Source organism: Capsicum annuum, chromosome 5, assembly GCF_002878395.1.
Source record: "Capsicum annuum cultivar UCD-10X-F1 chromosome 5, UCD10Xv1.1, whole genome shotgun sequence".
In the NCBI taxonomy this organism is placed as follows: domain Eukaryota; kingdom Viridiplantae; phylum Streptophyta; class Magnoliopsida; order Solanales; family Solanaceae; genus Capsicum; species Capsicum annuum.
The window spans coordinates 170,546,037-170,573,089 of record NC_061115.1 but is presented as its reverse complement, the minus strand read 5'-3'; the positions used below and the strand labels follow the sequence as shown (position 1 = coordinate 170,573,089).

At 35.3% G+C, this 27,053-nt stretch overlaps 1 protein-coding gene and 1 long non-coding RNA gene across 10 annotated transcripts; both read right to left on the bottom strand.

The window, feature by feature from the left end:
• Window positions 1-15,505: 15,505 nt before the first annotated feature.
• On the bottom strand, window positions 15,506-16,696 carry LOC107871936. Its single transcript, XM_047412198.1, has 2 exons — window positions 16,405-16,696; window positions 15,506-16,296 (listed from the first exon to the last, which is right to left on the bottom strand). Exons 1-2 carry the CDS (start codon window positions 16,694-16,696, stop codon window positions 15,506-15,508), a joined length of 1,083 nt encoding a protein of 360 aa, XP_047268154.1.
• Window positions 16,697-19,172: 2,476 nt separating this feature from the next.
• LOC107870925 lies at window positions 19,173-24,998 on the bottom strand. 9 transcript variants are annotated; one of them, XR_007056044.1, is made up of 5 exons: window positions 23,850-24,016; window positions 20,980-21,075; window positions 20,407-20,567; window positions 19,645-20,315; window positions 19,173-19,534 (listed from the first exon to the last, which is right to left on the bottom strand). It is a non-coding gene; the product is annotated as an uncharacterized LOC107870925 (long non-coding RNA). The 9 variants fall into 9 exon arrangements; XR_007056048.1 differs by lacking the exon at window positions 23,850-24,016 and adding an exon at window positions 24,074-24,186 and having other exon boundaries at window positions 19,173-20,315; XR_007056043.1 differs by having other exon boundaries at window positions 20,407-21,075; window positions 23,850-24,024.
• Between the last annotated feature and the right edge of the window lie 2,055 nt (window positions 24,999-27,053).

Here is a 27,053-nt window from a genome sequence, read left to right as displayed (position 1 = left end):
CACAATTCTCAAATGTTTCACATGGTCTGCCTTACTTTTAGAATAAATCAAGATGCCATCAATAAATACAATCACAAAATAGTCGAGATACGATCAAAACACTCAATTTATTAATTCCATGAATATTGTTGGGGCATTGGTCAATCCAAAAGACATGACCAAGAATCATAATAATTGTACCGAGTCTAAAAAGCTATTTTCACAAAGCATAAATATCATTAGTACCAAAATCATAACTTAAAAGGCTAATCTGGTCATTTTTAGAAAGACTTGCAATCTTTAATGAAGAAAAATAAAAATAAAGTTTTACTATGTCTCTATAGGACTATAATGTGAAATATATTTTTTGATTTATAACTCTTGTTTATCCATTCCTACCAATATACGTATATATCATGAAATCTAAAATTAAAAAAATTAAAGTACCAATAATTTATTCATAACCATTTAAATTAACTAACATTATATTATATATTACAGAAAACTTTTTATCTTCTATACTTTATTTATATTCTTATTGAATATCATATATAAGTCATAATTTTAAATTACTCCAAAAAATTAAAAGTTATTTTGATTTAGCACCATTTCTTATGTAGCATCTTTCTACCATAGAATTGAGAAAAAAATTACAGAAATATTTTAAATATGTTCGTATCTTTTCGTGTCCCATATTTATGATCACAACTTAATATATATTAATTAAAAATTAAAACATATTTCTATCTATGGTTATAATTTTGAAAAAAAAAAAGAGAAGCTATTATCAATTTAATAAACTCCGATCAATTAATAATATTTTCTTCAATTTCCTTAATTTCACCCTATTATATTTCTAATATTCTAAAATATTATTAAAACGTAAATTACTTGTTCAATAACCCAATCTTTAAACAAAAAACACAAAAAGAGAATATATATGTATATATATGCTTACCTTGAAAATTACTTATGAGAATTACATAAGTTTTGAGCATAAATCTGTGACAAAAATCAATATTAGAAGAAAATCATAATATCAATTCTTCATGGAAGATTTATATTCTGAAAAGTAACCCTTTTGCTCCTTTAGTCATTAAATTATTCAATCACAATATAAAAAGAATTTTTATTAAGATTTTATGAGTGTAATAATTTTTTCTTACAAATATAAACAAAAAACATGAGAAAAGAATACATTTGCTTACATTGAGAATTACTTGTGAGAATGATAAAATTTCGGAGCATAAATCTGCAACTAAGAAATATAGAAAGATTTTTTTATTAAGATTTTATGAGTGTAATAAATTTTTCTTACAAAATATAAATAAAAAAATATATTAAATTATTCCATCACAATATAGAAAAGAAATTTTTATTAAGATTTTATAAGTGTAATAAGTTTTTCTTGCAAAATATAAACAAAAAACATGAGAAAAGAATACATTTGCTTACCTTGAGAATTGTTTGTGAGAATCACAAAATTTCAGAGCATAAATCTGCAACTAAGAAATATAGAAAGAAATTTTTATTAAGATTTTACGAATGTAATAATTTTTTCTTATAAAATATGAACAAAAAAGGTTAGAAAAGAATACATTTGCTTACCTTGAGAATTGCCTGTAAGAATCACAAAATTTTGGAACATAAATCTGCAACTAAGAAATAATATTAGAAGAAAATTTTAATCTTAATTCAAAAATTAGTGTTATGATCAAATTTATTAAAAAAATACTCTCTGCAAATATAAAAGGCATTTGAAAAGAAAGTAACATTAGGGAGAGGAATAGGTGTCAATACCATGCATGATAGGCTGAATGTTTAATTAACATAAATTCATTGTGACAGTTTCATGTCTAATAAATGAGATAATTTTTGAATTTTCTAACATATTACATAATATAAAAAAATAAGAAAAAGCTCAAAATTTTGAGGAAAAAAAAAGATAAATAAGAATTCTAGCTAATGAGAGGTGCCACATAGGCATACCTATAATTCTCTTTTATATATATACTAGATTGCCGATGCCCGTGCTGAGCACGGGCCCAACATGTTAATTTGCAATTTCCACAGAATCAACTAATGTATTCACATTAGACTTTTAGGAAGTCGAATGAAACCGACATATTAACTACAACATAGAGTAGAGGCCGTACTTTACTCTTTAATATGTTTAAGCAATACAGCCATGTTAGTACAACAAAAATGATGTACTATTCAGGAACTTGGGCATCCCTTTTTTTCTTTCTTAGAAAGCAAGGTCATGGTGGGACGGTACAGGTTTGTAAGCCAAACGTTTGATGACCTCCATATGTTGTCACTTCATTAAAGTATGGTTCATCAAAGTATGGGTCTCATAACTTCCTTTTCATATTGTTCTTGAGTGTAAAGCCAATAAAAATATGTAATGATAACATAGATAAGTGACCTTGTCGGTAGTCGAATCTTCAGCCTAACAACAATATTTTTATTCGTCAATCTCTCTAGTAAATCATCATTGCTAGGAATCTCTAGATTAGACAATTTGGTAAGTGGTGTGGCAGCAAGAGTTGCTTGTTCTTTCAGCAGTTTTTTTATGTAAAGTTAACTCTACTTTAAAAATGATTTTGCTATGTATTAAATTGTAGGCCATTGTTAGTAATTTTTGAATGCTTGTCACGCCATGTTATGGAGCATCATGAAGTAATGGGAAAGAAGCATAAAAATACTACATTTAAGGTGACATACATACATATATTAAATAATATTTACAGTAACCATTGGTGCGGCATCCAGTCAAATTGCTTCAGACTATTATTCTAGTAGTAATTACAATACAACCCAAAAATATTACAGTCCTTGCATTTCAGCTACCTTACAATCATATTCCAAATGTACAATGGTAGGATGGGATAGCTAAGAATCCAGTCATGCTTTTGCATTCTCAAAAACAGTTATGATATGCCTAATATGAAGAGGTAAATATTAGTAGCCAGAGGAAAATGAATAGAAAATTGTAATGATATGTATATACCAAAGTAATGTGGTGAAACTTAACTGCAAGCAACACTTTTCGTTCCTGATAAATTTGTAGTAGTGTGATGGCTTCTAGAGCTGCTGAACGTACTTTATATTGAGTCAAAAGATAGCGATTTGGAGCCCAAAAATAAATTCTATCCTTTGCTAGTATGCAAAAGTTATCAAAAAAGAGGACCATAGTTCCTGTGAGCATACCAAAGTAAAGTTAAGTTCATAATGAAGAAACAACATTTTACTCTTTTCACTTTTGATATCATTTTTTTCCTTTCTGATAGGCACAGTGGATAAAGCATATTGCATCTTAGAAATTCATTTGGTGTTCTACTCTTTTTGCTGTCCTAAAAGTTCAAATGAAAACAAACTTTTTCATTTCAGAATCAAAACTCCAAATAGTATCCTTTTGGAATTGAATGAAGTTGCAAACATGCCCAACAAGTTCAATAAAATTAAAGCATAAAACACACCTTCACATAAAGAACACAAATAAGAAGGATAATTTTATCCCTTTGTTCACTGAACTCATACACATACTTCCCATAAAGAGAAGTTTCAGAAGCATTTCCATCAAGACGAACATATAGTCATACAAAGATATGCTAGATAATAACTTAAACAACTAAAGGCTAAAATTTTAGCCTAAAAAGCAAACAAAAAAAAAAGAGAAACCAAAAAGTAAGAAAGTATTAGGAGAGAAAAGGGAAACAAGATTATAAGTATCTAAAATTTGAGAAAGTTATCATTTTTCCCCTCTTATGGTAATATTAACCAAAGGCACCTCTAGGTAAAGCAAATTGAAGCAACCTCAGAATAGAGCCTTTGACAAACATACCAATTTTTTCCTTTACTTTTGTAGCAGTTTCTTCACTTCCCATATAAAAAAGTTTCTTCTTTTTCCTCCCAAACAAACAGTGATCACCTCACCTCACCTCTGCAAAGAAAAAAAGAATAATTAAGGAAATTCAGAGAGGCAAATCACCTCTCTAAATTCCCTTAATCCACTCATATTCAACCATCACAAACATGACAGCATTAAAGTAGCAAAAATCACCAAGCCCTTTTTTCTCTAATCAACTATCTTACTATGTGTGAATCCAAATGAGTTCTTGAATGTTAAATGAAGGTTCTTGATTAGTGCTGTGTACTATTTTTTCACATGGACAAAAAATAGGTAGAGGCTGCTACTATATATAAGTGAAGGTTGGGGTAACTACTAAGGGTATAAATTTGACATTTGACAAAGGAAATGTATTATTATTACCACTTTGAAGATGGTACTATTACGATTGTCTTTGTGAAAATGCAGCGGGAATGTTAGATGTTGTTGTTGTCTAATCTTGGAACCAACTTGACAAACATATATTTTTTAGTTCCACTTATTGTATACTAATGACAATGCAAAACTTGAAGAGATAAATTCTAACACTCCGTGGGTGGTGGGATGGTTGCAGGAGGCAAGTCAATCTATATTTGGGAAGTAGGTACAAATGTGAGGAAAATGTGAGTACTATATTTAGGACCTATGCATGAAAAAAAAATGTCACACTTAATAATTTATATTCACATTCGGTGTTTACGTCAAGTCAATACATGCATGTCCTGTGTTTTGAAGTTTCTAGCGGAATAAATGGAAATTTTTTACTATAAATTTAAGTTAGCTAACCTCTTAGTTTTTTCTGGCTGGTGTGAGTGGTTCAAGTGCTAGTGTTGTACTTGAAGATCCAGATTCAACTATCGTTGGTTCCATTTCCTGCTCGCTCGTGGCTAGTAGCCTGACCTTCTTAACAATTCTCTAGTCAATAGTCAGCGGTAGCACCTGCTCTTTTCTGTGAACTATACAATTGTTAGGCTTGTACAAGTAACATTAGAGCTTACCCAGGATGACTTTTTCAGTTTAATGTTGAATAATTTATTGGACAATATTTGATGGATATAGCCAAGACGAAGGAGCTGCAGCTGTAAATTGGAGTCAGTTGTAAGAGATGAAGCATGCGTCAGGGATAAGGTTGATTCAAGAAAATTGAAGGCAGACATAAATAAATTCTAACCTTGACACATGTTGTGTCGAATATATCCTCTGCTGTTATAGAGAGGATTTTTTCACCACGTGTACCAAAAATCAATGCTGTCGTCGAGCCAGTCGCATCCGTAAGATCAATTTGGAACTTACACCTATAACCATGGTGAGTTAGTACTTGAAATGACTGAGTATATGTTATGCTTTGGAAAAGTACAATTTATGTATATGTTAACAATATTATACCGAGGCACTAATGTCAACTTCCGCACACACTTTGGATAATCAAATGGCTTCCTGTCTTTTGTGTTTTTTTTTTATTGCAACCTGGGCACTCTAGCAGTAGAACTTTTGGAACTCATCTAATATTGACATTGCCGCCTCAACATTGAAAATTCCAACCTATCAAAGAGAACAAAAGTCTATATATGTTTAGTCTTATCCTTGAGTATACTAATTAGGTGCAGATAACTTTGTAACTTACAGAAATTTGTGAGGTTATTTATGCAATAGAGGTTAGTTTGTAAGAGTCAGAAGCAACACTGAGAGAGGTGGATAACGTGGAGAAGCTGCCTGATCCATGGCTTGAAAGCACAGTCGATGCCTGACTTGAAAGGATACTTTTTTTTATTTGACCCTATCAACAGACTGAATAAGTTAGCGTTTGTACTCCCTAAGGGTAGGTTAAAGGTTGAGAATAAATGTGAGAATTTCATACCAGTTGAGAAGTTATAATGTCTGTGGATAAGAAGGATCAATGCGTATTGTTGTGTTGAATTTGATTTGCAATGATAAACTTGCATGTGCAAAATGATCGCAAAATATTGTGGTTTATATGTGTCTTTTTTGGAATATATTAATGTGTTTATTTATAAAGCTCAAATTACACTTTTGAATAGGTGTAAGCGATCGTTGTCAATATAATAACCCAACTTAGGTTAGGGTTGAGTCCACAAGGAGTGAAAACATGAAATTCAAAACTCAAGAGTATTAATAGTCTACTAAAAGATGACCCGTAGTGTAAATAAAACAAGCATAAATGTAAAATGGGGGATTTAGTTTGAATGTGTTTATAAATGACAACTACTTCAATTTTAGTGCACTAGGTTGACGTTGAAGAATGCTAAGAGTGAATTCAATTGAGAATAAGCCTTGAGGTTATGCAATTATAGGTGTGAGATCATGCATGGGTATTTGGCCATTTATTTAATTTTTAGCTAAAAGTCACGAGCAGGCTAGATGTCAATGTATTGGTGTCAATCTTTCAATTACAACACCAAATTTCGCAAATGGGTTCTTTCGAACACCTCACAAGTGTGATAATTTCCTACATCTATTGCCCCAATTGACATCCTTATGTCTAAGAGATATCATTAAATGAAATGAATCAAGTTATTGGTTGCATTTATTCCTCACCTATGTCCTCTCTTTCAAGAATGACATGGGTTTTAGGGTGGTTGGAGTTTTGCAACCCCCAAATCTCAATTAATTCTTAAAATAAATGCAACACCCATCACAAATAACTAATTAGAAAAATAATTAGCTAAAACCCATTAATTACCACTACCTAAACAAGCATAACCCCAAGAGTGGAAATTAGCTACTCATAGATAAAAGGGATAAGAATATACCAAAGTTATCATTATCTTCATCCATGAGAAATAAAGACAATGTAATTCTACACTTGGGGTTTCAATAATTCTTCAAAGGAAAATAACTACCATGTATTTTTCATTCAAGTTTAGTACAAATTTCTCAAAAGATGAAAAGATAGATGCTAAAAGAGAAGAGAGCTAAAAGGGAGGCTCTCTTCAAAAAAGATGAAAACTAGGTCTTGAAAGATGAGCTAAAAGCCTCCTTTTAAACTCCACTCTACATTTGATGGAAATTATAAAACTACCACCTTATTCTTGATCTACTTGAGCGGATCCAAAGCAGATGAAGAACAGATAAAGAGCAGATGGCTAGCAGCTCCAAATCAGATGTGAAGCGGATGCAAAGCAGATGTGAAACGAATGCAAAGTGGATACAAAACGGATGACTCATTTCCTTCACATTTGGCCTCTTGATGACCTGAATGACTTGCCCAATCTTCTCTTTTTTACTTTTATCTACATAAATATGCATTACGTAAGGGAGTACCATCAAATCAATGGAAAAGCATGATAACTTAGGCTTAAAAGGTGCTAGCAAGTCGTCAAATTGACGAATTATCAACCCCCCAAACTTAAACTATTGCTTGTCCTCAAACACCTAAGACTAACTCAATGAGATAGGGTATTTAACTCAAATCCACCTAGAAGAAAGCCATACTAAAAGAATAGGCTAACAAAACTCTACAAACACTTTCCGCACATGTCATGGAAACAAGTAAACCAAAACTTTTTAATGAGCGCATATTTATGAAGCAAGGATGCAAGTGTGTGTCAAATGAATTTTCCAAATCACAAAACATCTTAAGTTAAGACACAAAATCATCAAAGATTGTCTCAATCTTCACAATGCAACTTACTTCACTCATTTACCCAAACCGGTAGTTAAACATCACCCTCTACCAACAAGTACCAATGCCGCTCACATGCAAGAGTTAGCTCCACACACCAAAGATACTTCAATTCTTAAGGGAGCTCAAATAAAGAAAGAATTCACACTCACTCTCACAAAGAAATTCAAGTACATTGAATAGAACCATAGGCTTGCCCTTTGTGTTTTTTGTCACTAATGTAGACTTACTTAGTTTGGAATCACCAAGGTCTTGCGGCATAAGATGAAGGTTTAAGGTGTGGGAAAGAATACATATGGATCAAGTGACTAAAGGACCTTCTTCAATGCAATCACTCAATCCTTTCTACCCTTAAAATTTTCAAACAACCAACCTTATTCTTTTTCAAATCATTTCCCATATTTTCCTAACTATTTGTTTAGCATTTACCAAATTATTCAAAGCCACCATTTTCTTTCTTTTATTTCTTTGACTTTTTCAAGAGATATTCTACTTATAAGCCCTTTTTATCCCCTCACTCATTCAATTTTTTTTTAAATTCTATGGGCTAGGCTATTCAATTTTATCATCAAGCACATCTCTTGTCTTTTAAGCGCATGTATTAACAACCTTACACACACATTTCTTATCATTTCTTTGATCATCTTCTCCCAAATACACAACCCCCAAACTTAGGCTTTTGCCTATAATCCACTATTTAGAATCATGCAACACATCAAAGGAGGTTAAGTGCCAAAAGAGAGATTTTCAAATGGATTTAGGTATTTTAGCATAATTATCATTACAATAAGAAAGAACGAAGGGCAAAAAGGTTCAAATGAGTTAACTGGGGAACAATGTTAAGGTGGAAATTTGGCTATGTGACGGGTCAAAAAGGACCTCGGGTCATCCTTCAAACCAAGATTGCCTAGAATTTTGCTTTGAATACACTCGGGGCAAATTCTAGACTACACAAATGTACAAGAATTATTCAAAAATCTCACCACTCATGGCATCGTACTCATAGAGCAAAAAGTTAGTATCCCAACCAATTTGAGCAATTTGAGCTTCATAAGTTACTCCAATTCAATGACTCATCCTTGTAAAGAGAGAGCCAAAAACTGAGTGTAATGGTCTCACTCAAAAGAAAACTCAAGACATCCTTGATCTTACAACTAGATTTTTATTTTTTTCTCAAAAACATTTTATTCCTTGTCAATGACATTTTGGAAGTATTTTTGAATTCTTGCTTCTTCTTAGTTAACCAAAATGACTAGATACTTCACCTAAGGATGTCGCCTCATCATCCTTCATGGGTGAATTATCACTCGGTTCGACAAAGAAACTAAACTAAAATAAAAATAAAAGATTAAAAGAAAGAGAAAATAAAATTTGCTCCTTAGGAAAGAACCGAGTTTCGAAGAAAACCCTTAGAGTTTATTAGACACGTATATACAAAAGGCAACAAGAGCAATGTGCATAGTCGGATACCACATTTAAATTAAGCGCATGACACAAATTCAAAAATAAAATGACAATATTTGTCATCATTATCAAAATGCCCGACAAGGGCCCATCCAAAGCAATGTCAATAATAATAAAATAAAAATAAAATGCCATAAACATCAAAAGTAATAAAATAGAATATGTCTCCATAATCTATCAAACCACATGCCATAAACTGAGACAGTAGGTACCGAACATCGAATGAATCATAACAATACCCCACCCCTACTAAAAATATTGCATTATCCCTAATGCAAAAGTAAAAGAGAGTAGAGGAGGGTAGAGACTCCTTGTGGCGTACTAGGCGCTCGGATTCCTATCGGTGAATGATCTCACTATCTCAATAGGAGCCTCGTCAGACTGGGATCCTCTCATCGAATCTACTATAAAGGGTGACTCATTATCATGTCGAGTGCTAGAACTAGCCCCAAACATTCGTTCATGCTCCTCATCCCTGGATAACTACATGGCGAGCTCAACCTGTCGAGCCTCAGGTAGCCCTTCTATAAGATCAACCTCAACGGCATCATTAATGTCTTTATGACCCTCTCTAAAAAAATCATCAAATGGTAGCACTAGGACTAAAGTTTCCAGTGGAAAAGCAATCTCCGCCTCATCAAGACCAAAGGAGGGCTTTCCGGAGTGAATCTCTGCCTGTAAACTATTAAGGTCTGTCCTCACAGATGCCACCCCCTCACAATCTCCCCTCGCCTCAAGCGTGGTTATCCTCTGCTCTAACTTCTCTACACGGGCATGAAGAGGTGTTGTAGCAACCTGAATAAATCGGGGAATGTCCACCACCAATCGGGTAAGAGTGGACTTTTTTTCCAAAGTCATGGAAGCAACCTTAGCAAACGTCATCGTAGAAGATCGTGCCGATTGTGCAGACCAAGTTGGTGGTGCGGTGCTTGATAATGGAGAAGTATTGGTAAAATCTTGATGGGTCTCAACATCAAGTGTAGAATCCAGAGGAATCTTCACCCCCTCTAAGCTCGGGAATCCTTCTGCACCTGAGTCTACCAAAACCAAAGCTTTTCTTTTTAAGCCCGTAGGGTTATTCTCATCCTTACACTGTGTGATATTAATGACACCGGTGCATATAACCTGCTTATCAATCTTAGAGAGTAGCGGGATTTTGAACTTAAGACAAAGCATGGATATGAACGTCGGAAAAGGCAATAAAGTACCCGATTACTTTGCCCTAAATTTAATCATCTCCGCTATCAACTCTCCTAGATTGATAGCAATTTTATCCATGATACACCTGACAATGATGGCCTTATCAACCGCAATATCTTGGTCATTTCTTGAGGGAAGTAGACGGTTACCCATAAATCCAAGCCAATGTTTGGCTTGAACCAAAAGATCTCTCCTCTTGATTTGAACCACACCATTAGCCCATGGAGGAAGACCCTTAGCAATCACCCTAGCAAGCTATGGATAACTTTGTCATCCACCAAATATCAACCTCTTGCACTACACCGCAGAATCTAAGTCACAAGCAAAATAGATCTCATTGATCTCTGAGGCCGTGCAAGGGACTTCTACTCCTCGAACCAATACACTCTCGAGGCAAGGCTGTGCGACAATTGGCATTTTGTATTTTTGTTCATTGTGCCTAACAACATAGGAAGCATAGAACTTTCAAACAATTTCCGTAAAATAGCATAATGGGTGAGAAGAGGGCGGCATATCTGTGAAGAGTTCCTAACCCCGTTCTTCAATTTTGGCAATGATTTCGGGGAAATGGGTGTCCACTCCCTTCATGCTAAATATCTTCTCAGGATTGAACCCCCGAGTATTTACCCACTCATCATATAACTTCTTCACACCTTCTACACCAAACCGAATTCGATCCGCTTTCTTTTCTACCTCTTGTGCACGATCATTGATAGCTTGGGCATTTGGGACTATCAAAGTATCTTTGGAGACCGGTGCTTTACCCCTTTCGAACGTAGCTTTCGTCTTGCCTTTATCTGGGGCATTACCCTTTCTAGCTTCTCGCGGAAAATTTTTCCTTGGAGACATACCTATGGGAAAGAAACAAAAAAAAACCAAAACAAAAGATAAAAGGTAAAACATGTTTTTGGAATTTGTAAGTTAAGAAAGAAAATAAAGATAAGAAAAGAAAATTGTTGAAAGATGCAAGGTAACTCATCACTAGAGTCCATGGGTTTTATTTATTACAACACTTAATCGTTTAGGCACGACATTGTCTCACATCCTTCACATTTCTCAAAACTAGCTCATAGGGCATCCATAACCTCCAATGGAAACAAGAATGACTAATACCCTTAAGAATGATGTCATCCAATCTATCATAGGGCAAGGCAAACATTCATGTTTCCCGATTAGGCTTAGTGACCAACAAGAACCATAGATGCCATATTTCTCAACAATCTCCCTCAACCAATGACTACCAACTATTTCATTATTAGGTTCAATTGGACCCAAAACGATGCATAAAAAATGACCACACCATGTCCTAAGGAAAGTCACATTAGCCATCACACGCATATAATACATTCTTCTCTTTTATCATTTTAGCAAACACATAGTGGGTATGCCAACCAAGAACCTGGAGAAAGAGAATAAGAGCACAAGAGAGAGCAAGCTCATCTCACCAAATCATCTCTAAACATATTCAAGGTGTTCATACTATCGTACTTGAGCCACTCACTACAAAAAATAAGCAAGGAAAGCTTAATGGATGTTTTGTCAAACACATGGTGCACTAACTTCATTTAAAAGAGCATCATTAATTAAGCAAGCGAAATAAGACACCCATGCCAACATAATTATTCCAACAAGTGTTAATTATATGAATAAGCTCACTAAAACTTTAATTCAAGTGACAAATCATCATAAGCTATGAAGCACTATGTCCATCTTTGAGAGAATTTAAAAGTGAAGTCATGAAAGAGCATACCTTTCTTGATGTAAAAGAAGGGAAAAATGGAAGAACAAGTCCAAAAGAATTAGTAGACTTCGTGCTAGCTCAATTGTTGACAAAGAAAGAGAGAATATTGAGTTTGAGAGAAAGGAATATTGGAAAGGAGTTGTAATTAAAAAATTAAAAGATTGGACTATTTTGTCGATGTTTATGTGTTTAAAAATATTTTGGGCTGACCGGGTCGGGTCGGGTCAGCAAGATTCGACCCATTTCTAAAACTTAAAAGCGTATAAACTCAACTTGCATCCCATTTGCATTGAATTTGCGACTGGACTGCTGAAGCAGTTCCAGCACATACTTGGACAGTTTGTAGCAGCTCCTAAGCGTTATTTTTTTAACCAACCTGCGCCCCTAATGCGATGGACCTACGCTTGGACTGCTTGAGCAGCTCCAGCGCAGGTTGGAACAGTTTACATGCAAAAAACCTATTGTTGTTGCATTTGAGGTGCGATGGACCTACGCCTGGACTGCTCAAGCAGTTCCAGCGCAGGTCGGGACAATGAGCATAGTTTTTTGGCTTTAATTTTCAGGCTACCTACGTCCAAGATGAGCCTGTCCTGCGACTGGAATGCTGTAGCGATTCCAGCGCAGGTCTAGGCAGTAAACAACAATACCCAGGTTGCGCTCCATCTGCTCCACACCTGTGGCTGACCTGCTCAAGCAGGTGCAACGCAGGTTATTCCAGCTTAGCCCACGATTTTTCGTCACGAATTTCTTGGTTCGGAGCTTAGTTTCAAGTCTCTAAATCAATCTTCTCATACCCCAAATTTTATGAAATCACCTGCAACAACCAAAACTAAACTTAAATGTGAATAAAAATCGTTAGAAAATATTAAGAACAATTCCTTGGGTTGCCTCCCAAGAAGCGCCGTAGTTATAGTCATGGCACGACATCAATTGCTCATTATTTTGGATCTTTGAAGCGAAACGACTCAACCTTAGTCGCTCCGGGTCCACCCACATAATAGTGCTTCAATTGTTGGCCATTCACCACAAATTTCTTCTTCTCGCGATCTTTTAGCTTAATAGCTCTACTCGGGTAAACATTTGAGATCACGAACAGGCCCGACCACTTCGATCTAAGTTTTCCCGCGAAAAGTTTCAATCTTGAATTGAAGAGGAGGACATCATCACCCACATGAAACTCTCGCTTTAGGATTTTAGCATCATGCCACCTCTTCATCTTCTCTTTGTACAACACGAAACTTTCATATGCCTTGAGTCAAAACTCGTCCAACTCATGAAGTTGATTTACCCTTAATTTTGAAGCATCCTCCCAATCCATATTCAACTTCCTCAAAGACCATAAAGCCTTATGTTCTAACTCAACGGGTAAGTGACAAGCCTTCTAAAACACCAATTGGTAGGGGGACATACCAATAGGAGTTTTATAGGGCGTTCTATATGCCCAAAGAGCATTATCGAGTTGCCTTGCCCAATTCGTATGACCAATATTCACGGTTTTCTCAAGGATGGACTTGATTTCACGATTCAAAACATCAACTTGGCCACTAGTTTAGGGATAATAAGGAGTAGCAACCTTATGTTTCACCCCATACTTATCAAGTAAAGCACCGAAGGCCCGATTACAAAAATGAGAGCCGCCATCACTAATAATTGCCCTTGGAGTCCCGAACCTTGTAAAGATGTACTTCTTCAAGAAAAAAGTGACACTTTTGCCTTCGTTGTTCGGTAAAATGGCTTTCACCCGCTTTGAGACATAACCATCAGCTACCAAGATATATTTATTACCATATGAGCTCACAAAGGGGCCCATGAAGTCGATTCCCCACACATCAAATAGTTCAACCTCGAGATTGGGCTTAAGAGACATCTTATGCCTCCTCGAAACATCACCTTGCATTTGGCATTGAGGACATGTTTTGACATTTCATAAGCATCTCTATGAAGGGTAGGCCAATAATATCCACTTTGAAGGACCTTAGCGGCTGTTCGGATCCCACTATAATGACCACCGAATGGAGAGGAGTGACAAGCCTCAAGAATATCTATCATTTCTACTTCCATGACACACCTACGGATTATATCATCCGTACACTCCCTAAACAAGAATGATTCATCCCAAAAATACTTTTTCACATCAAATAGGAACCACTTCTTTTAATAATGATTTAACTCATTGGGAAGCACACCGCTCACAATATAGTTCGCATAATCCGCATACCAAGGTGTAATGCTCCCCGAAAGTGACATGACTTGCTCATCAGGGAAGGTGTCATCAATATCAATATCACCCCACTCTCATGATTGGATTCAAGGCGGGAAAGGTAGTCGGCTACTTGATTCTCACACCCCTTTCTATCCTTCACTTCAAAATCGAACTCTTGCAAGAGCAATATCCACCTAATCAATCGAGGTTTTGCCTCTTTATTTGCCATGAGATATCGACGAGTGGCGTAGTCCATGTGCACAACTTCTTTCGTTCCCAACAAATAGGCCTAAAACTTTTCAAAAGCTTATACCACCACTAACAACTCTTGTTCCATAACCGTATAGTTACGTTGAGCATTATTCAACGTCTTGCTTGCATAGTAAATTGGGTGGAACAACTTCCATTTTCCTTAGCCCAAAACCACACCTATACCAACACCACTTGCATCACACATTAATTCGAAGGACGATGACCAATCAGGGGCTACTATGATAGGAACCGACACAAGGAGTTCCTTGAGACAATTGAAAGTTTTTACACAATCACCATAAAACTCAAATTTTTCCTCCTTTTCAAAAAGCTTTCACAAAGGGTGAGCAATCTTTAAAAAATCTTTAATGAAGCATCGATAGAACCCGACATGACCAAGAAAACTTCTAACGCCCTTCATGGAGATCGGTGGAGGTAACTTAGCGATCACCTTAACTTTTGCTTGATCCACTTGGATACCCTTTCCTAAAATTTTGTCGCCTAAAACAATGCCTTCCTTGACCATGAAATGACCTTTTTCCTAATTCAAAACAAGATTAGTCTCCACACATCGTTCAAGGGCTTTACTTAAGTGAGCGACGCAAGAATCAAATAAATCCCCAACTACGGAGAAGTCATCCATGAAAACCTCCATTGTATCCTCTACCATATCGGGAAAAATGGACAACATGCATCGTTGGAATGTGGCCGGCACATTGCATAACCCAAAGGGCATACGCTTGAAAGAAAATATGCCATAAGGCTAAGTGAAAGTAGTATTTTCTTGGTCTTCCGGGGTGATACAAATTTGATTGTACCCCGAGTAACCATCAAGAAAGCAATACCAACCTCGACCGGCTAGCCTATCCAATATTTAATCCATGAATGGCATGGGAAAGTGGTCTTTCTCGATCCACGAGTTCAATTTGCGATAATCCATACACACTCTCCAACCCATGACCGGGCACATAGGTACAAGATCATTATTCTCTTTTGGGACCACCATCATGCCGCCCTTCTTACGAACACATTGAACCGGACTCACCCACGTGCTATTTGAAATTGGGTAGACAACTCTCGCATCAAGCTACTTAATAATTTCCTTTTTGACCACCTCGTGCATCGATTGATTTAGTCGTCATTGGTGTTCCATACTAGGAACATGATCAGTATTAGCTTGATTTTATAAGAACAAATTCCAGAAGAAATGCCTATAATGTTCGCGATAGTCCATCTGATAGCACGAATGAACTTTTTCATAATTGATTTCAAGGCATCCACTTGATAAGGTTCAAGATCACCCGCTAAAATGATTGGAAATGTATTATCTTCACCCAAGAAAATATATTTAAGATGGGATGGTAACAACTTATGTTTGAGTTGTGGTGGTTCAATAATAGACGGCTTGGCGGGTGGACTCTCACGATTTTTCAAATCAAGATCCAATTTGATCGGATTCTTGGTGTAAGATCCAAGACCTATCAATGAAGCTACCACCTCATCATATTCTTCAACCACCTCACTTCCAAAGTTCCATAATACACCCACCAAGGGGTCATTCATAAGATACATTTCAATGGTGTTAGCCATCTCATCATCAACCACATCAATCACCGAAATAACTTGCAAGTCCATAGGTTGCTTCATGGACTTACACACATTGAAGGATACTTCTTTATTATTCACCCGAAATTTTATCTCCCCACATTCCACATCTACTAAGGCCCTTTCGGTAGCTAAGAATGGTCTACCAAGAATGATTGGGACCTCATGATCAATCTCATAATCAAGAATAACAAAGTCAGCCAAAAAGATAAATTGATCAACTTTCACCAAAACGTCATACAATACATCAACGGGCTTTTTGATTGAATGATCGGCTATTAGAAGCCTTATAGTGGTAGTCTTAGGAGCACCCAAGCCTAAATTTCAAAACACGACGAATAGCATCAAATTAATACTTGCCCCAAGATCACACAATATTTTTTCGAATTTATAAACCCCGATAGTACAAGGAATAGTGAATGCACCCGGGTCTTCTTTCTTCACCACCACTGTGCTAGACATTATAGCACTACAATTGTGGGTTACCTCAATTGTTTCAAAATCCATGAATCGCTTCTTTGTAACCAAGTCCTTCATAAATTTAGCATACCCGGACATTTCTTGTAAGGCTTCTAGCAAAGGAATATTCACCGTTAAATTGCTAAACTTTGCAAGAAACTTCTTGAACTTGGTATCATCATCCTTCTTCTTGAGCCTTTGTGGGAATGGGGGAGTAATTTTGATTAGTGGCAATGGAACAATTGGAGTTTCGTCCATTTTTGGAGTATCATCCTCAATCACCTTCGGAGTTTTCTCACTTTCAATATTTTTTTCAACTACCGTTGGTCATTCAACACTTGTCTCATTAGGTTTTGGATCATTATCAATTAGTTCTTCTAGCCACTTTCCCTTTGAATTGACTTGTTCTTCATTTGCCTTTTCATTGGGGTCTTCACCAAGACCAACAACATCTTTACCAAGAGTCCGACCACTCCTAGTGATAATAGCCATGATGTGAGCATCATTTTTATGATTGACAACCGTGTCACTAGGTAATCCACCCTTTGATCTTGCATTAAGTCGTGCTAAGAATTGGCCCAATTGAGTTTCGAGTTGCTTGATAGAGGCCGAGTGACATGTCACCCGTTTGATTTAGTTGTGAGAAGTCACCTTTCATTTCTCCCACTATTTTGTCGGTTCCCTCAACACCCATTAAAATTTGAGCAAGGACATCTTCACTTTTGAGCTTATCCGGGTCAATGGAACTTAACTCTTTACCCTTTGCCCGATCATGTAGAGGTACATACCGATCATAATCTCTCTCTTTATCTCTTCAATCACGATCTCTATTACGCCAATCTCTATCATGATCTCTTTTCTTCCAACCTTGATTCCCACCTTGCTTTTGGTAGGTAAGGCGAGAACCCCCCGATTGGTTCGACAAGAACCGAATTTCTTCATGAAGAGACTTCGTTTCCTTATCAGCATAAGCTTTAGAAATCTTAGCATCAATGATGTTAACCGCCTTAGGAGGAACTCCCATCACATGCTTGGTGAGAAGATCACGTTGCATCATCACTTTAGCCATATTTGCATCTCTTTCTTCATCTTTTTTCTTTTGCTCTTGGCTCACAAAAGATGCGGAGGGAGCCCCCACGGCCACCTCGGTATCTCTTGTGTGCCACCCTCTACTTTGCTTGGTCACTTGATCTAATAAAGTTAAATAAACACCATATGATAGTCTAACAAGAGAACCCCCAGTCGCATTATCGACTACCGTCTTGTTCAATTGATCTAATGCTCTATAGAAAATATGGAGAAATATTTTATCCGGAACCTCATGATTTGGGTATTGCATTAAATTTTTATTGAATCGTTGCCAAACCTCATATAATGGTTCACCATTAAGTTGGCGAAGGTTGATGATTTCATCCCTTAGTTGCAACATCTGAGAAGGAGGAAAATATCTTTCCAAGAATACCTCTGTGAGCTCACTCCATGTAGTAATAGATCTCGTGGACAAAGATCGCAACCATAAAATCGCTTCTCCCGTCAAAGAGAATAGAAAAAGACGCAACCGCATTGACTCTTGAGATATGTGGGCTATGTCAAATGGAGAACACACATCAATAAAATTCTTTGAGTGTAGATTAGCATCCTCAAGAGCTTGGCCTCCAAATAACCCTTTCATTTGAAGCAAATGAAGTATTATGCTAGTAATGTGAAATACTCTATTTCCTTCCGCCGGTGGAATGCGAATGGCACTAGCTTGGCCTACATCACCAAGGTGATCCGCATCTTCAAGATATCCATCAACCATCCCGGCATTACTATCTTGTTGGCTCATAGTATCGTGTATACTATTATACTCACCTGAGAAAGAACAAAAACACCAAACAATGTAAAATAAAACACTACGGCTAACCCAAAGTAACTAAAAATAATACAAGAGTGAAAACTATGTTTCACTCCCCGGCAACGGCGCCATTTTTGATAACGCTTAAATTACACTCTTGAATGGGTGTAAGCGATCGTTGTCAATATAATAACCCAACTTAAGTTGGGGTCAAATCCACAAGGAGTGAAAACATGAAATTCAAAACTCAAGAGTATTAATAGTCTACTAAAAGAGGACCTGTAGTGTAAATAAAGCAAACATAAATGTAAATGAGGGATTTAGTTTGAATGTGTTTATAAATGACAACTACTTCAATTTTAGTGCACTAGGTTGACGTTGAAGAATGCTAAGAGTGAATTCAATTGAGAATAAGCCTTGAGGTTATGCAATTATAGGTGTGGGATCATGCATTGGTAGGCTAGATGTCAATGTATTGGTGTCAATCTTTCAATTACAACACCAAATTTTGCAAATAGGTTCTTTCGAACACCTCACAAGTGATAATTTCCTACATCTATTGCCCCAATTGACATCCTTACATCTAAGAGATATCATTAAATGAAATGAATCAAGTTATTGGTTGCATTTATTCCTCACCTATGTCCTCTCTTTCAAGAATGGCATGGGTTCTAGGGTGGTTGGAGTTTGCAATCCTCAACTCTCAATTAATTCATGAAATAAATGGAACACCCATCACAAATAACTATTTAGAAAAATAATTAGCTAAAACCCATGCACTACCATTACCTAAGCAAGCATAACTCCAAGAGTGAAAATTAGCTACTCATAGACAAAAAGGATAAGAATATACCAAAGTTATTATTAACTTCATCCATAAGAATAGAGACAATTTAATTCCATACTTGGGATTTCAATAATTCTTCAAAGAAAAACCACTACCATATATTTTTCATTCAAGTTTAGTACAAATTTCTCAAAAGATGAAAAGATAGATGCTAAAAGAGAAGAGCTAAGATCTAAAAAGGAGGCTCTCTTCAAAAGAGATTAAAATTAGGTCTTAAAAGATGAGCTAAAAGCCTCCTTTTAAACTCCACTCTACATTTGATGGAAATTACAAACAGATCCAAAGTGGATGAAGAGCAGAAAAAGAGCACATCTGCAAAGCAAAGCAGATGTGAAGCGGATGACTCATTTCCTTCACATTTGGCCTCTTGATGACTTGAATGACTTGACCAATCTTCTCTTTTTACTTTTACCTACATAAATGGACATTACGTAAGAGTACCATCAAATCAATGGAAAAACATAATAATTTAGGCTTAAAAGGTGCTAGCAAGTCATCAAATTAATGACTTATCAGTTACACCTTGATAATAAGAAATTCCTATGTTCCTTCCGAGGATGACCGGGTATTCTTCTTTTTCTATTTTAGCCTGCAGTTCAGGACCTTCAATTTTGCTGAAGTCACCCCATAAGGTGAGGAGACACTGAGTGTTCTTGAAAGTAGCAAAAGTAATTACTAGTTGTTTTGGAATCTATTATAAAAGCGCAAGTACTGTAAAGTAGAATCTTTACTATCTCATTTAAAAGGTATACTTACTGATTGTCATCTATGGTGATCTCTCGACACTAATTTTGAGTGCAACCTGCATATTTCTCAGGGCCACAACAGATAACAACTCCTAGAATATCTAGTAGTAAGAAATAGAAGAATATATTTAGCATCTATCTGTGCAGACATATAAATTTCAGTCGTATAACATTTGGCAAGAGTAATATACCAATTTCTGCAGAGAGAGTGGGTGTCAACTGAGCAACATTATCTAAAGGCGTGAGATTCAGCTTAGCATTGGGGTTGATATGTTCAACTATTGTTTCCTTACCAAGTATCCAGTAATATGTATGTATTGGCTGAGCATATAATTTTGGCGAATCCTTTACTCGTGCAGCAAAGATCAGGTAGGTGTTGAGGAGAACCAACTTGTCCGTATAATATGCAATGTCATCTCCATACACAGTAGCCCTAATTTGTTGGCCCTGTATATTTGAAATCTTCGATAAGATGGAGGCAAACATATAATAACTATGCATACAATAGTATATAGCAGTACTATATAGGTGGGAGCACCTCTTCATCTTCTAAAAGGAGATTTTGGAATAGGATTTGCTTCTCAGGGCTTTTTCTCTCTCAGCTGATGTCGACAATCTGAACTTTACATATCCAATCAGGAGTGTCCGTTGTTATCAGATCGATACTGGATCTTAGGGCCATGTGTACTGTAAAGGCAGCTGCACACCAATGGCAACACATGTCATTTAGTGAACATTCTAGGTCATGAAGGAAATATTATGATAAATTATATAGGTCTGCAAATAACACAATAAATATCTTTAATCTATCACCACAAGATTCAAAAGTATGTTTATATTCTTAAACTCCATTTCAAGTCAGAACTAAACAAACAGGTTGAAATGTGGGCAGAAATAAAGACAAAAAGCAAATAACTTGCAAATACAGACAAATTGAGCTTCCCAGGCAACCTCAGTCAGCAGAACAATACAGTAACACTATAATTTTGACTACAACAAAATTATATTCCTACAGACAGATAAAAGATGTAGTTAATCCAAAGATAATCTTTAATCAAACCAGCTCCACCATTTAATTTTTGTGGATGATATGATAGTCAAAGGAAAGTACACCAGTGTGAAGAAAGTGCACAGCCTTGGCAACACCAATCAGCAACGACAGCCTATCTAACCACTTGAGGATCTTTCTTGTACTACAAACTGATAGCTGGAATAAAATGACAAAATTTGAACAACAGTGAGTTAACATTTGGTACCAAGTGAAAGATAGACATTTGTAGTTTCTCTTATTTGTACCAACTTCAAACAAGACATAAAACTTTCTGCCAATTCATATTGTTTTTGATCTTGAAACAATAATTTTTGAAGTTCACAGGTCGCTGTCTGCATCAATGAAATGGACTCACTCCAACACCCTTAACGTACTGCTTTCTTTTATAAATTAAATTGCAGTAGAACATAATACCCCTAGGTACTCGAGTTTACAGAGAAACATCTGCCATTTCAAATCTTGAAAACTAAGAAAGTCCCATTATAAGCAAAACTTACGCCACTTTTAAAAAAATAACTAACAACACATATTGCTATTTATAATTAGATCTTAGTATCATAGAATTCATCAAGCTGTATTACATGTCACAAAATAAATACATAAAACATTCACTCCATGGACATCAAATACAATGGTCACTATAATTGAAATCTTGAACCACCAAAATTACAAGCAAATTCAAACCATATTTAACCCATATGAACTCCAACCTACTTATCCAAAGAAAAAAAATAAGTAAACCAAAAAAGGGCGATAAGAGGATGCACGTATACTACCCCAAGTATGACATACTGGCAATAAAAATGTTTAATTGGCAGTCTAGAGGTAAATGCTACATAATAATCACTACGAAAAAGTGTGATGTTTAATACCCTTTTTTAATGTAGGATAAACAGAAACATACCCTTTTTTAATGTAGGATAAACAGAATTTCCAAACACTGAGTAATAGGGATTCAATTTCCAGTTTAGTATTCTTCAACCTAGTTAGGAGCTTCTGTTTCCAATAAAAAGCAGTACTACAGTTTCTACTACAAATCTGTTGATTCAAACTTTTATGAAAGGGCAGGGAAGAAACTTTGTCACAGTAATTTTCATTTTTATCTTTCTGAAACTGTAATGTACTTTGTTACCACTAATTTATATGATCAGAATACAAACTTAAAGACAAAAACTGAACTTCATCATTCTATCCATACAACTATTAAGTTTGAACTTGTGCTTCTAAGCAAAATGTCAGTCCGCTAACCCCTTTGAAAGAAAACTACGTCACAACTTTTCCAATGTGGATTATCTGCAGGTTCCTATAAAACTGCTTACAAATAACATCAACTTAAATATTGTATATTGCTGGTTGTGTTGTTGTCGTTGTATTCACATGTAAATGGAATTTGGTAACCATTCTGATAACTGGTGGATGTTACATGATATTTACCAACTCTAGCAGCATGATTATAATTCTTAGCAATTGACATAGTACAGAAATTCGTGATCCCAGACATGAGAACAGCATCCCTCATTCCCATTGAGAACAAGTCTCATTCATTTATTAGAGATTAACTATTTTGGTAGTAACGCCAAACATCCCATAAAGCGAAGTGAAGCATACATGAGAAGTGTTGTCTGAAAAAAGGAGGGGAAAAGTGGGAGCTCCTTACTGGAGTGGTTTATTAACAACGCACGAGTGATATCTTATAGCACCTAAGAATGTGACTAAATGGTCACTGAAGTGGGATGAGAACCATCATTACGAGGGTCCCGTGGTCCAAACAGGGGAAAATATGTTAACTGATCTCTTTTCATCTGTCCTTAATATTTCAGAAGTCAAATTCTATGCTTGTAAAAAACAATGCCTTAGCCGAGCATCACCTTTATTTATGATCCTAATAAACCTCCATTCAAGAACAAGAAGAAGCTAAACCTTACTTATGTTACCAACTCATATCTTAACTTCAATATCTCAGGTTTAAGCTAAGCTTTGTTCAGTTGCACAACTCTCACACAATGACTTTCAAATGATCAAATTAATCACATAATAAAGAAGTTCAAAACTTTTCCTTAATATTTCTATCTTGAATGATTTCTATCATGAATGACTCAAATACACGACATCCCATTGAGGCGTTAGTTAGTTCTTGCAGATTTTAAGCTGACATCTTTGTTTCAGACCATGGTGTTACAAAATAGCAATACAACAATTTCTGTTACAAATTGGTTGATTCTCTGAATACCAAATTGTTTAATCCTATTGATAGATCTGCTACATGGATATTACTTTAACCACTGGTTCCATTTTTAGAATCTATGTACCATATGATCACTACCTTTTAAACAAAGATACTTACATTTACTTATCGTAGAATTTTAAACAGGAAAAGCTAAAAATTGAAAGGCATTGTTGGTAAGAGAAACAATTTTCAAACTTAACCAAGACAAAGAGTAGTTAGTGAGTAATGAAGTGCTTGTTATTTACACTTGAGTTATTGGAGAGTAAAAGTAAACTTTGTATATTAGTGGCACAAAAAGGGATGGACCTTTAAAATTGTTAGAGAGCACTTCACATCATCTAATGTGATGCGAGTAATTGTATTATTATTCTGAGCAGTTGTATTACTACTTCATTGACCACAAACCCACACCCTTAGGTACTATCGGCTCATAATTTTCAAGTTTAACATAACCTCTAAAAATTTTAAGTCAATGTTATGTCGTCCTAAAGCTACTGTAATAACAAAAACATCAAAAAAATAATAAAACGGAGCTAAAATTAACAAAACAGCAATGTTCAAAGCATTTAGATCAGTAATCAATGATTTTGCAAATAAATTCAGTAAAAGTTAACAATAACACAACAGTAACATAGACTTTAGACCTGAATTAACCAATAAAAATCCAAAAGAAAGAGGAAATGAATTTCAAACATGAATTTACCAGAAATTAACAGAGTAAAATTTGAGATCCCCAATTTTCGTAGGCTTCTTTCTCTAAGGTATAAGGTAAAGAGAAATGAATTCGGGGAAATTTTTTATAAAAGCTAAAGAAAGAAGAGACGTGGAGATACAGAACCACATATTTTGGATTATTGAAGTATTATTGACTAAAATATCCCTCATGTAAGACAAAATAGAAAGCCCACTTTAATGTAGAACTTATACCTCCTTCGTACAATCAAGAAATGCAGTGTTGGTCCTTGCTTGATGTAGAACTTATAATCCTTGAGTACAATCAATAAATGTTGTGTTGGTCCTTTCTTGTTGGCTTATATAATAGATAACCATTGATTGGAGAAAGGTTCTATAAAGACTTCTTAATCAGCTTCTGGGCAACCCTAATTTCACTCATTTCAATATGGACACCTCGGGTACAATTGTTAATCATCCTTCTTATGCTGATGATATTGTGATTTTTACCGAGGCAATACTAGATCTATCAATCTTATTATGAAGCAAGTCAGGAGATACGAAAAAGCTTCTGGGCAGAAGATTAACAATGATAAGAGCTTGTTCTTATGGCTAAGAACATTGGTACATCTAGAATAAACAAAATGAGGACAACTTCTAGCTTTATCAACACAGAGTTTCCTTTCACTTATTTAGGATGTCCCATATACAAAAGGGAGGGAAAAAAATCTGTTATTTTGACCCTATAATTGCCAAGGTGGTTAAGAGATTAAGTGGGTGGCAAAGGAAGATGCTTTCCTGTGGTAGGAGGATCACTTTCATCAAAAGTGTCCTACTGTATTTACCTTATGGAAAAACATTTTGCAAATTTCTTATGGGGATCAAAGAAAGGTAAAGACAAGTATCATCGTTGTGGTTAGGATATCATGTACAATACAAAGGAAAGGGGAGTTACAAGCCTCAGAACAATGCAAGATATTTCTGACACTCTCATCCTTCAGAGCTGGTGAAGTTTCAGAACCCAAACATCTTTGTGGGCTACATATCTTAAAGCAAAATACTATAAAAGGGCTCACCCTATGGCCAAATTGTTGTCTCTAAAGGTTCCAACTAATAGAAAAGATTGATGAAAATCAAGGTCAAGGCAGAAACAAATATTTTATGGAAGATTCAAGCCGACAATTCGAGCTTTGAGTGGGACAATTGGACAAGTAAAGGTGCTCTTGCTAATTTTGACCCTGGACTGGTACGTCTGTTAAACTCCCTGTCAAGTCTAAACTCCTTGTCAAGTCTTTTATCAAAGATAATATGTGAAATTTTGATAAACTTAATGTTACTTTTCCTAATCATATTGTTGAAGATATTAGAAATATTGATATTGGGGATATTAGAGATCTTGATTTTCGCATCTAGGAATCAACAGAAGATGGTACTTTCTTTACTAAATCCGGTTGGCAGCTTATTAAGAAACTCAATCATAGAAATAACCTTCTCCAAATGTTTGGCATGCTAGAATCCTTTAAAGTCTCTTTTCTTAATTGGAGGCTGATTTAAAAGAAAATTTCACTTAAGGATACAATTAACATTTGTGGCACTAATTTTCCTTGATGAGTGCTCTTGTTGCAGGATAACACAAAGTGAGATAATGCAACATGTTTTGATTAATAGTGAAGGAGTTAGTAGGTTGTGGAGACCCTCTGAGAATTCAACACCATCGAGATGAACGTATTATTTCGGTGCTATATAGATGATGGACCACTGATCAAATAATATTAAAGAGATGATTTTGAAGTCTACCCCTATCTTTATATGCTATGAAATTTGGAAACAAGGATATGTGTGCAAATATAGGGAGGGGTTAAAAGAACTTTTCACTATACAAGGATGGAGCATCAAAGTGCCTAATCTAATAAGTTTGCTTTGTTCAGATTGTATGGCCAACTCAAATACAAATTGAAGTGGACTGATCTTTGTGAACTGATTGGAAAGTTTCAGCCAGTGAAAGGAACTAAGTAGGTACAATCCAACTACTGCAAGGTGATAGCGTCAAAGTAAATATTAATGGAAGCTTCAATTTTGATACAAGAGAGGATGACATTGGGGGCATAATCAGGGATAGAAATGGTGACCACATAATGGCCTTTTCACTCCCCATACAATGCAACAGTAATAACATGGCGAAAATGGTGTATCCAACATGAATATACAAATTTCTCGCTTGAACTGGACTCATTGCTAGTTGTCAATATGCTAATAGAGAAGACCAACAATTGTAAGCTTCAATTCAAAGAACAAATCAATATGCATATCATATCACACACATATTTAGAGAGGAAAATCAGGTTGTTGATTGATTGGCTAAATGGACGTCTACTTTTGGTCGATCTGAGATTTTCTACAATTTTCAGCAGCTTCCTAAAAGTGCAATAGGTCCATTTCTACTTGATAATGGCAAATGCCAAGTCTTAGGACTAGGTATGGTAGAGTCAAATTTTTTTTGTAAGTTGATTATACATATACTTGTCTAGAAGAAGTAGTGTAAAATTTTGTCCCCCGTGTTGTAATAGGGGTATGGACTAGCCCTTCTCTTCTTTCGTTCAAATTACACAATACAATCCAAACTTCACTGGGTAACTAAATTAAAAATATATATATAATAACATGATGAGTAGTCTTGAAATCTTTTTAATAAATATGATAATCCTAACATTAGGTGGAGAAAGATTTTGATGTTTCATTATTTATAATTAAAGTTGGAACCCTGTAGATTTGTAATCCGTTTAATAGTTCTTATTTTTTGTTTTTTTAAAAAAAGTTTGTATTTTTAAAAAGTGCAGTGTTTCGCTAAACTTTTGAGAAAAAACAAATAGTGAGAAGTAGAACTATAGAAGTTATTTTTTAAAAGTAAAAAAAAAGGTAATTTCTTCCTAAAACTACTTATTTGAAAAGTACTTTTGAAAAAACAAAATATACTTAAGATACTTTTAGAAAATTAAAAAAAAATAATTAATGATTAATTTTTTTAAAAAAAATTATTGACCAAACAAAAGACGCACTGTTTGTTTTTTTATTATAAGTGCTTTTTTGGAAAGTACTTTTAAAATAAATATTTTCAAAAATAAGTTGATTTTAGAAAATTAATTAAACAGTCTATTAGTAAATAAAAGAACGTGGAAATTTTCTTTGACATGATAACACAACTTGTAAGATTAGAAAAGAGAATATTTACATAGAC